At 25.9% G+C, this 12,779-nt stretch overlaps 1 protein-coding gene across 1 annotated transcript; it reads right to left on the reverse strand.

Annotated features, from left to right (window-relative positions):
* Nucleotides 1–3,523: 3,523 nt before the first annotated feature.
* Nucleotides 3,524–9,046, reverse strand: LOC108552696 (lipase 3). Its single transcript, XM_017907352.1, has 11 exons — nucleotides 8,942–9,046; nucleotides 8,483–8,690; nucleotides 7,655–7,769; nucleotides 7,344–7,587; nucleotides 7,052–7,204; nucleotides 6,356–6,443; nucleotides 6,127–6,272; nucleotides 5,836–5,976; nucleotides 4,056–4,143; nucleotides 3,827–3,972; nucleotides 3,524–3,676 (listed from the first exon to the last, which is right to left on the reverse strand). The coding sequence occupies exons 1-11, from the start codon at nucleotides 9,044–9,046 to the stop codon at nucleotides 3,524–3,526; spliced, it is 1,587 nt and encodes a 528-aa protein (XP_017762841.1).
* Between the last annotated feature and the right edge of the window lie 3,733 nt (nucleotides 9,047–12,779).

Raw genomic sequence — 12,779 nt, forward strand, 5'->3', positions numbered from 1 at the left:
TTCAGGAAAATGTTTAATAATTTTCTAATTATCTACTCATGTATTTCGTGTTATATTTTTGTTTTTACTTTGTACCAAAATTGTTTACTGCTGTTATTCGCTCCTGTGATTATTATAAATATAAAAAGGCGTTAAAAAATCTTGGAAAAAAATAGAGAATTACGAAGGTTTGACATAAAAATTAAGGTAATCTGAAAGGTATTTAGAATAAGGACACACACGAAACTGAAATTGCCAAAATATATGAAAGAAGTTATATAGAAAATTAACGACTTTTCTTTCATTTCTAACATGCCAGATATGTATACTATACTATGCAGAGTGAGACATTTTGATTCTTATGAATTTCAATTAAGATTTTTGAGTTGAATTGATGAATGAATCAAAATAAATATTTTATGTTAAACGATTAAATTATTCTTATTTCTGAAAGTATATTTATTTTCTTTCTTTATTAAAAAGTCATCAAGCAAATCTACTTATAATTAATACGTGATAGAATGAACTATGTTATTCCGTTTTTTCCAAAATTTATTACGACTTAAATTTATAAATTGAAACACTGGAGTCTAATATTTTCTTTTTGTAATGGCAGTTTTCATTATGTTTATTTTAAAATTTTAAGTTGTAAAAAACATTTTTGTATGTAGTAATAATATATATACATGATATTTTTTATATATGTTATTTCAGTGTTGTGGATATTCATAATTAGTGTCTTTGTGGTATTTATTTATCAAATAATTACAAAAACCAATTCATTATGATATAATAATGCCTAACTGTTTTATATTGTTTTAAATTATCTTTGTAACAGTTTAATTATTCAATTAAACAAATGATTCATGAAAGAAAGAAAAATACAATACTATAAATACATTTAAACTAAAATAACTTAATGATATATGTATATTTTTTTAATAGTGAATGCAATAATTAGGAAGACACTTGTAGGCTTTAACTACTAAAAAGACTTAGTTTTAGATTGCACAAATTATGCAAATATATATTTTTTAATCATTATAATTGAGACAAAATGTAAAAAGTAGCTTTACTAGAGTTTTTTTATTTTGTGAGAACTATCAATTAAATTCTATTATTTCTTGCATGACTCATTTCTATATTTATACTATATTTGCAATTATTCTTAACCATTGAACATCTAAATTTAATTAATTTGAAAAATTATATTATTTTCAATGCAAGTACTGGACAAGAAATAATATTAATGATTAGAATTCCAAATATTACTTGAAGTACATTAATAAAATAATACATTCCAGATGATGAATGAAGAAGTATTGCTTTATTTTTTATCATGTATTAGTAATCATTATAGATAGAAATAATTTTTTAATCTAAGTTTCACTTCTGTTATTCAAATATTCAAGTTACTCCTTTTTACTACTTGAATGATCTGATAAATTTTGTTACTGAAACATACTTTTGTGTTTTTAAATAAAATATTGCTTTAAAAATAAGTATCTATTCATATAGAAATGAAACATATCAATGAAAATAATAAAACAAAAAAATATAAAAATAAAAAAAAAATAACAAAAGTTTCTGAAATATAATTATAAAAAGTACAATGCATACCCTACTAAATAGGTATTCTCACATTCAGTGAAAGTTGAAATGTACCTCAAAGTTAACATTTTAAATGAAATAAAAGCAAATTTTATGTATTTATATAATAGATATTAATTAATTTTAATTAATATTACAGATTACATAAATGACAAAAACGACTTACATTTTTATAATTATTATGTTCTTTTCCCCTTAACCGTTTGAAATATAGTAATACTAAATCCTATAAAAAGAAATCTAATCTTATAAAAAGTTTAATTATTACTGTTAAAAAACATGGTTCTATTGCTTTTATTTTAAGTGCCTCGCCCTGTATACTAAATGTATATATATTTATGCATGTACATAACTTAAAAAGACTATTTTACTTCGTTTTGCTGTTCCGTTTATATAAATATATATAATGAATATATATGTACCAATTTAAACATTGTAATTATTTTTTAACAATAATATTATTATTATTATTATTATTATTATTATTACTGTTAGTATTATTATTACTATTACTATCATTGGTATTGAAACGAACAGCATTATCTTTCGTTGCAGCGTTGTTGAAACAAAATTTAATTACAAAGAAAAATTATTGCCCATATTTTGCTTGTTATAATTATTTTTATTTTATCCACAATGTATTTTTTATTATTTACAGAGTGTTTTGTTTTACAACAAAATACTTTTTCGTGTGTCGGAAAATATGTTCCATACGGAAGTTCCCAGAGTATAATTAAAGAAAAAATATATTAAACAAAGATGGCTTCTGCTGCAAGTAAAGACTACGAAGATAAAATTATAGAACTATGTTATTTAAATATTCTATTGTTAGCGCTCAAAGTGAAAAGAGAATGCTTGTTATTATTTGTATAAATATTTATATATATATATATATATCAATCTATTTATATATATATATATGTATATATACATGAAAGGAATTTTACAATGTATGCCTTGTTCGAAACTCAGTTTTCCATCGCGTTGAAATCACATTCGGTCGAAGAACGAGTTTGTACACTGATGTAATTATTAATATTAACTAATAACGGTCGAGAAATGTTCGACGTTTAAATAAAATGTTAATTATATAATCACGAAATCAGAATAAAAATTTCGTGTAGTGCATTTTGTTTTATAACAAAATGATCGACTAATTAGTAATGTAATCGAAACCAAAACGAAAATTTTGTGTAGTATGCTTTGTTTATAATGAGATATATAAGGAAGAAAATCAAATAGAAATAAATGGAAGTAAATTCATTTCTTCGATTATTGTAATAAGTGACTGATAAATCAATTAAAACATTCCTTTCATTTTTTATGATGATGATATAGTGATATTTAGTAATGGTAATGATTTATTGATACCTACTTCAAATTGTATCGAAATGTTATTATGTATGACAACACGTTAATAGGATTTTTATAAATTTTAACTTATGTTTCGTAGTCTGACTGTTATCAGTTATCTGATATTGTATAAATATCTGATACTGTATAAATAAATTTTAATGATAGCATTTTAAACCCTGCGTTGTTGAATCATACCATTTAAGTTGTTGGGGGCCTAAAATAAAATAGTTTTACAATCAAAATAATTATTTGTATTTTTTCGAAAAGGATTTACATATTAAATAAGGAAGAGGAATCACCTTAAAGCTCTGATCTTTTGAGTTTTCTTTAGTATATCTTTCCTGTACCTTAAAAACGATCTCTAACGATTAATGCGAGATTAGTTTAGTCATGGAAAAAAATTCATTTATAATCAAAAGATTTAAACGAATTATATTTATATTGTAAGCTTTGACGTTTAATGTTATATAATCATATATTATTACTACCCTCTTTTTAATAATATTTTTATTTAAAATTATCGAACACAAAAATCACATTAAACCTATTTTTTGTTTGCCTTTTGATCCTCTTAAGATTATTCGTAAAATAATAATAATTTTAATATAGGTTCAAATATAACTGACACCGAAGATGTTCCCCATATGAAATCATAATGGGAAAAGGATTTGATAGATACTTCATTATGGTATACAACATTACCAAGTTTGCTCTTCAAGAGACCGACATCCTATAAGAGAATAAAATCTACTAATTTTTAGTAAAATATTAATAAATAAAATATGAAATTTTTTTACTTAGAATAAGAATATTTTACTATTTACGATGTGACATTTTTTATGTAAATATTATAAGAAAAATAAATATAAAACTATATTACCGTTTTCGTTGCAAGTAAATCATTATCACTGCTAAAGAGAGCAACCGGTGCAGTTACTTTGTTTAATTTATATTCCGGTGGCTCTAGAGAATTGTAAATTTTATAATTTTTTTCGCTATTGTCATAATCAAACTCTCTAAAATGATCTAAAATTATTGAATATTTGTCATTTTTTTTAAATTATTATTATTGCTATTTATAATGAAATACATATAAGTAAAATACATACCTGGATGTATGTATCCTTGACCAAAATGAACTACTTGTTTCCAAGAAGCACCGGCCGGTACATGATTCATAATTGTTGATAAATTCATCTAAATAATCAAAATAATGATTTAATTAATCAATGTTTATAAAATATTATACGAACATTTAGATTCGTCAAATAAAATTTTGTTTTATGCAAAACAAAGTTTTATGTATTTTCTGTTTTTAAAAAATAGATAAAAATGACTATAACTTAATTAATATTACTCTAAAAATTATTTCGTATTCAGAAATTATGAAAGAAGAATTATAATTCTTAAATTATTAGGAATTTTTTATAAATAATTTAAAGAAAAAAATAGAAATCAGGCTCAATCTAGAGAAGTATCTATCAATTACATGCAAGTATATTTACAGTATTGTAAGTAAAGATATGGAAAAATTGCCCATATTTTGCTTGTTATAATTATTTTTATTTTATCCACAATGTATTTTTTATTATTTACAGAGTGTTTTGTTTTACAACAAAATACTTTTTCGTGTGTCGGAAAATATGTTCCATACGGAAGTTCCCAGAGTATAATTAAAGAAAAAATATATTAAACAAAGATGGCTTCTGCTGCAAGTAAAGACTACGAAGATAAAATTATAGAACTATGTTATTTAAATATTCTATTGTTAGCGCTCAAAGTGAAAAGAGAATGCTTGTTATTATTTGTATAAATATTTATATATATATATATATATATATCAATCTATTTATATATATATATATGTATATATACATGAAAGGAATTTTACAATGTATGCCTTGTTCGAAACTCAGTTTTCCATCGCGTTGAAATCACATTCGGTCGAAGAACGAGTTTGTACACTGATGTAATTATTAATATTAACTAATAACGGTCGAGAAATGTTCGACGTTTAAATAAAATGTTAATTATATAATCACGAAATCAGAATAAAAATTTCGTGTAGTGCATTTTGTTTTATAACAAAATGATCGACTAATTAGTAATGTAATCGAAACCAAAACGAAAATTTTGTGTAGTATGCTTTGTTTATAATGAGATATATAAGGAAGAAAATCAAATAGAAATAAATGGAAGTAAATTCATTTCTTCGATTATTGTAATAAGTGACTGATAAATCAATTAAAACATTCCTTTCATTTTTTATGATGATGATATAGTGATATTTAGTAATGGTAATGATTTATTGATACCTACTTCAAATTGTATCGAAATGTTATTATGTATGACAACACGTTAATAGGATTTTTATAAATTTTAACTTATGTTTCGTAGTCTGACTGTTATCAGTTATCTGATATTGTATAAATATCTGATACTGTATAAATAAATTTTAATGATAGCATTTTAAACCCTGCGTTGTTGAATCATACCATTTAAGTTGTTGGGGGCCTAAAATAAAATAGTTTTACAATCAAAATAATTATTTGTATTTTTTCGAAAAGGATTTACATATTAAATAAGGAAGAGGAATCACCTTAAAGCTCTGATCTTTTGAGTTTTCTTTAGTATATCTTTCCTGTACCTTAAAAACGATCTCTAACGATTAATGCGAGATTAGTTTAGTCATGGAAAAAAATTCATTTATAATCAAAAGATTTAAACGAATTATATTTATATTGTAAGCTTTGACGTTTAATGTTATATAATCATATATTATTACTACCCTCTTTTTAATAATATTTTTATTTAAAATTATCGAACACAAAAATCACATTAAACCTATTTTTTGTTTGCCTTTTGATCCTCTTAAGATTATTCGTAAAATAATAATAATTTTAATATAGGTTCAAATATAACTGACACCGAAGATGTTCCCCATATGAAATCATAATGGGAAAAGGATTTGATAGATACTTCATTATGGTATACAACATTACCAAGTTTGCTCTTCAAGAGACCGACATCCTATAAGAGAATAAAATCTACTAATTTTTAGTAAAATATTAATAAATAAAATATGAAATTTTTTTACTTAGAATAAGAATATTTTACTATTTACGATGTGACATTTTTTATGTAAATATTATAAGAAAAATAAATATAAAACTATATTACCGTTTTCGTTGCAAGTAAATCATTATCACTGCTAAAGAGAGCAACCGGTGCAGTTACTTTGTTTAATTTATATTCCGGTGGCTCTAGAGAATTGTAAATTTTATAATTTTTTTCGCTATTGTCATAATCAAACTCTCTAAAATGATCTAAAATTATTGAATATTTGTCATTTTTTTTAAATTATTATTATTGCTATTTATAATGAAATACATATAAGTAAAATACATACCTGGATGTATGTATCCTTGACCAAAATGAACTACTTGTTTCCAAGAAGCACCGGCCGGTACATGATTCATAATTGTTGATAAATTCATCTAAATAATCAAAATAATGATTTAATTAATCAATGTTTATAAAATATTATACGAACATTTAGATTCGTCAAATAAAATTTTGTTTTATGCAAAACAAAGTTTTATGTATTTTCTGTTTTTAAAAAATAGATAAAAATGACTATAACTTAATTAATATTACTCTAAAAATTATTTCGTATTCAGAAATTATGAAAGAAGAATTATAATTCTTAAATTATTAGGAATTTTTTATAAATAATTTAAAGAAAAAAATAGAAATCAGGCTCAATCTAGAGAAGTATCTATCAATTACATGCAAGTATATTTACAGTATTGTAAGTAAAGATATGGAAAAACTATCTTTGAAATTTTAATATTCTAAATATTCTAAATTTTTGTCTTAATTGCAAATTTTTGAACTTTTGTATAATTTGTCATATAAAAAAAAGAATAATATCAGAAAATGATAGAAAATTACATTTGAACCTTACTGTAAAATTTACTCCTTTTTAGCATACCTATAAAAGTTTACCATATATTCATCTTATTATTTTGAATGTTTTCAATTGCCGATTTTTATAGAATAACCATCTTAATGAAAGAATATTAATCGAGTTTTGAATTTTTACCGCGCTCAAGTTCGTCTGTTTAAAACCAGTGACCAGGAACAGAATGTTATTGCAAAATAGCACCGTCGTATCTCGGCAAAGTACATTCGATACGAACTTTCCCCAAGCAGAACGTGAACGTAATTCAGGATAACCGAACGCTTCACCTATCCGCTGTAATATAAGTAAATTCTTTCTTCTTACTTTAATTTAATTTTGTATTACTTTATTTTAATCTTAATACTATTACAATACTATTATAAAGTTTATTTTAATCTTTATGTAATTAAATTAAGATAATTAAGTAACTTACCACTCCTAGATATGTTAATTTAGCAAGTTTTGTAAGTGGTCCACGTATATTGCCAGTAAAAGCTACTGGTGCAAGACCAATCATTAACTTAACTTTTGTATTATAATTTGGTTTTTGCGACATGGTTACCCAAAATTGCGTGCTTCCTTGAGAGTGTCCAATGTAAAACAGTTTTTCATAGATTGTTCGATCAAGAATATAGTCGATTATCGCTGGAATATCATAAATACCGAGCTCGTGATAACTGAAATAAAGAAAGAACAGAGGAAAATAAGAAAATCTGAGGAAAACCTCGTGTATATATAATATACCTAAAATTCCAAAAATTTCGATCGGTTGGTAGAATAGTGGTATGATTTCTTGAATAAATGTTTCCTCTGTTATTTCCAAGCCATACGTCGAATCCTGCATCTGCTAGTGTATATGCTGAAAATAATAGGACTGTAAATGTATGTTCTTAAAAAATAGGAATTGATTTTAACACATTTTAGAAGAAGATTAATTTTAATTAAAAATTAAATATAATGTTTTTAAAAATTAACATCGAATTAAAAGTTCAATTTTCAATAATTACGCTTTAATTCTAGCAAATTTTCTTTTCCTTTTTCATCTTTCTTTAATGATTACGAAATAAACTGTGTTTCAAGTATGCAACTTGCTGCTCCCATTACAACCAAAAAAATTTAATTTGTAAGTAACTTTCACAATCCATGGTCGCAATGTAATCATAATTACCTAACAATGACATAAGAGTAGAATAATATTATAAATCTGTAATGTATATATATGTATAAACAAGAACAGATTTTGAACTGAATATAATTACTGCGAATAATAATATGTTTGATTATGAACTAGAACGTAATTAAAGATTTAAAAAATATAAAAGATATTTTCCCATTTTTCAATTTATAATATTGTATGCGAACAATAATTTATTTTTTAAAATACTATTTTAAATTTTCTTAGTGCAATTAACTTTGTATTATATTTATTCGTAATATTCAATATTAATCTGATATTTTCGAGATACTGATTTATGCATATTCATATATGCATATTCATATATAAAGTGAAATTCTGCTATCATATTAACGGTAAAATAAAATTTTTCATTTACGTATTTTAAATTTAGTTACCCAATGCTCTGGCTGGCCCCATAAGGATCCAATCTGCAGAACTGCCCGCCAAACCATGCTGAATTAAAACTGGTCGTTTCCTCCTCGCAAAGTTCTTTTCACAATCGTACTGTCCACATGGAAGTCTATGTATTTCCAAAATATATCCATCTTCTGTTACAACATTATGAATTTCCACTTGGTAACCGTGACTCTTTATCAGTTCTGGCTGTTCCATGAAAGTAAAATAAAAAATAATGTTATACAAAATATTGTTTTAAAATTAAAAATTGCTACTGTTTAAAAATTATGTGATTATAGAATTGGGCATTTTTTTTTCATTTTTGCATCAAAGCCGCAATTAAATTTAAATCTAAATTGCGAAGATAGACAAGTCGATGGATTTGCAATTCGCATCCCGAACATTACGCTTCAACAGAAACTTAAATGGCAAAAATAAAAATGACACGATGTACTTACCGTTTTAAGCACAGCATCTAGTTTATTTTCGGATTTGTAAAGCTTTAGTGCCAGCAGGGAATTTAGGAAGAGAAACTGTGATAGCAGGAGAACGTAGAACGACATGGCGTTACGCATAAAACAGATCATCGAAATTAATAGCGTGAGTATTTTATATAGAAAGCTACTGTTTCACGATGAACGATAAAAAGCTCATAATGCATGTTTCAATTTATCTCTCGTTATTCTCGACCTTTAACGCACACGTTATACTAACACTGGAAATGGAAAGTATGATAGGAACGGATGAATTGTTATGCCGTTCGAGGGAAATACATACCACATGAAGACTTCCCACCTCAGCTCACACGCACCTGTTATAGAGAACTTCGATGTAGTAGAAAACCCTGAGAAGTACCGATGTGCTCTTTATCTCATTTTCTTTACTTGCATCTCTTCCTGTATTTACATTTATCTTATGCATCTTTCATATTGTTTTTTATTCGAATTTCTGTTTAAAAAAAAAATTCTGTTCTAAATCTTATGTTTAAAATTGATTTTTCAAAATATACGATGTGAATTTATATAGAAAACAATAAAAACGATAAAAACAATGAGATAGAGAATAAAATCATAAAAGAAATTCATTTTAAATAACTTATTTCTGAAAATGGTGTTTTTTAAAGTTACTGGTATCGCTTTGATTACCCATTGTAATTAATCGCACTTAAAACTATTGGGTGTCCCATCTAATTTTGTCATCTCGAATAATTCGCCTGTTTTTAATATTATCAAAAAATGTTTCAGACGAATTGAATTGAATGGTTCCTAGGAGAGCTTAAGATAGCGTAAACAGTTTGAAGGGACTTTGAAGATAGAAACATATATTTCTAATTATTCTCCACAAGAAAGTATTCACCTATTTATGTATACCAGAGAAACCATTATTTTAGAAGATATTTACATTTATATTATTTCTGTCCGCCACTTATTACTCGAATTGAACAAAATTCAGAGTAGTTGCAGAAAATATTCGCTGCCAACTTTGATACATTTTAAATATAGTTTAGTTATCAAACTGATAATATTCTTTACCTATTATGTCCGTACGTAACTATTCTGTACAAGTATTGTTTGAATCTGAAACGGCAACAAAGTAAGATATATATACATGTGGAAGAATAAATTATTGCAGTTTGCTCACAATTGTTACGTTCTGAAATGATACAAAGTGTTATCGCTTCAATAATTAAGAGATTTTTCAAATAAACAACTTTAAAGTTTTGTTTCATAACTAAACTTGTAAGTGGCAGACAAAAGTAACTTACAAATGTATTTTCTACAGTAATAATTCGACGGTATAAATAGATAAATACCTTTTACGGAAAATTATCAGCTGGGTTAATTAATACATTAAAAGATATGTTTCTGTTTGAAAAAATAAAGTTGAGGTTTAAATGAACTTCACTTATTCGCTTGGAAAAAAGTTGTTCACACATAAACTTATGCTCCCCTCGAAACCTCTTAATTTATGTCTAAAATATTTTTTGATACTATAAGCAACAAGCGAATTATTACAGGCGATGAAGTTAGATGGACAAATTTGTATAATTTTTTTGTTTATTTAAGTATGAAAATTCTACAAAATTTGTATATTTACTTACTTGCAAGCATTTGTTAAAAAATGTTTTGATCGTGTAAATTTTAAGTTAAAAGTTTTTAACTATTCACTGATAACACAAAAATTACTCAAACAGTTTTAATTAATAAAATTAATCATTGGAACAAAATTTTGTGGATTATTTATTATATTGTAATAGGATATGTATAAACGAATACATGTATAAAAATATCTGACACTGTCCAAAAAAATTTTAACATTAACTCTAATCCGTAATATCCACTACATGATTTTTATAGAATTTACTTTACTGAACACGAGTCCATAATCGAAATTACTCTATCACCCTCAATTTCAAAAATGTGTGTTTTTCTAAAAGGGCGCGATTTTTGGCTAAAATGGAGTGTTATATAAAAAGTAAGAAAGTTAGATGGTTCATTCTTGTCTTATAAGTTAGATGAGAGTATTAATTTATTAATTTATTAATGTCCACAATTAGAATTATTTGTGTTTCTGGATAATTATAATCAGTCATCAAATTTTAAAAATAAGCTTTCGAGCGTACTTTCTACGCATATTCTTGTATTTTTATAAACAATTTTTTCATCTGACACGAATTTACTACACGCGAGAAAATTCTGTAGGCTTTTCTGGAGGAGAAACCACGCAGAAACAATATTAGAATGATCTTTCATAAATCAGAAATTATTTTCATTGCAGTATTTACAAACTACTTTAATTGAATTCATTACAGTTACCGTCATGTCCTACAATCCGTTTCGAGGCTTTGTCGGTAACATAGAGTGTAAGACGGTGATGTGAACACAGGACTTCCAGAAGCAATATCGGAAGAATACACATAATAGTTCTATTCTATACCCTTCCATTTTCAATATCTGTTGAAAAAAATTTCTCAATATTTGTGGACGCCACGAAAGAATGTATAACTTCGAGAATTTCATAATTTCTTCAAAGCAAATCTACATAGACATACATCTTTTGTTAGAAAAACGTATAAACTTCGATGAATGCTATTTTAATTAATATACATATGTAAATTATGTATATATAAAATAAAATAGTAGCTCACTCAAGTAACACCTGGGCACGTGAATGAGTTCCTGGCAATGAACACGGATGGGGTTAAACTTGAAAATCCTGAGCTAGAAAACTGATTAGCGACATATATTTTGTTTAACGGACTAACGTTCTTCCATCTTCTATTTTCTCATTTCCTTCGCAATGACTTTACTTTACAAGTATAACAAGCTATAGAAATTTCAATATTAGAAGAAAATATTCATAATCGATAAGAAATCTATTTATCAAAAGAAAAGGAAGACTAGGACTCGACGTGATGAAATAATTGACTTTAATTTATATAACAATGGAAATATAATAAAACCTCAGATGGTTCTTTCACCAAAGTACATCATATTCGAAAGCACAAAAGTACAAAAGTTATTTCTTTGATTCCAAAATATATATGTCGCGAAATGTTTTCTTGCGCTTAATGTTCAATGCATTTTAGCATTAGCGGAATGTAGCAGTGATACTATTATGTTTTGAATAAGACTCGATGGAATTGGCACTTGTTTGAAATTCGAAATTCGAATGGAATTAGCACTTATTTGTTAAAGGAACAATGAATAGCAATACATAATCATTGTTGTCATATATTAATTATAATTTTCATAATAACAAAGTCGAAGGGCATTCGACTTCTTCACTACAAAATAATCAAATATTCATGTCTATTATTGACAAATAACCATACTAAATATGTTTTGATTTTAAAAATGACTATAGTAAGAAGGAACTAATAGTCAATATTATATTATTTATGCCAATAATATTATATGTGCCAATATACCAATACTAACTATTTATATTTCTGTTATTATTGTTCAAGAACGCGACGTGCAAGAAAACCTATCCTGAATTGATTAATAAATCATAAAAGAAATTTTGTCACTACTCTCGAGTATAATAAACATCCGAGGCCACTATGCTCACAAGAAGTTCTATGTAATACAACCAGTCATCCGTGTCGATTCGGACCTTTCGTCCTACGACATGATTGAATGACCAGAGGAACCAAAATGCATGCAACTCACCGATGGTGCGGAGAACGATGCTGTAGTGGCCCAGAGGAAGTCATCGTGAAGACCGTCATCAGTGAGGGGGCTGATTTGAATAGTAACTCAATTGTCAGATCCATGAAAAAACGAAGACTGT

Source organism: Eufriesea mexicana, unplaced genomic scaffold, assembly GCF_001483705.2.
Source record: "Eufriesea mexicana isolate 0111107269 unplaced genomic scaffold, ASM148370v2 scaffold7616, whole genome shotgun sequence".
Classification (NCBI taxonomy): domain Eukaryota; kingdom Metazoa; phylum Arthropoda; class Insecta; order Hymenoptera; family Apidae; genus Eufriesea; species Eufriesea mexicana.

Excerpts from the sequence above, each read along its gene's own strand:
- LOC108552696 (XM_017907352.1), bottom strand. The coding sequence starts at position 9,046 with ATGTCGTTCTACGTTCTCCTGCTATCACAGTTTCTCTTCCTAAATTCC. Across the intron at positions 5,977-6,126 it reads ATTTACTTGCAACGAAAACG|GATGTCGGTCTCTTGAAGAG; the intron begins GTAATATAGTTT and ends ATTCTCTTATAG. Across the intron at positions 4,144-5,835 it reads CTATATTAAAATTATTATTA|ATGAATTTATCAACAATTAT; the intron begins TTTTACGAATAA and ends TTGATTATTTAG.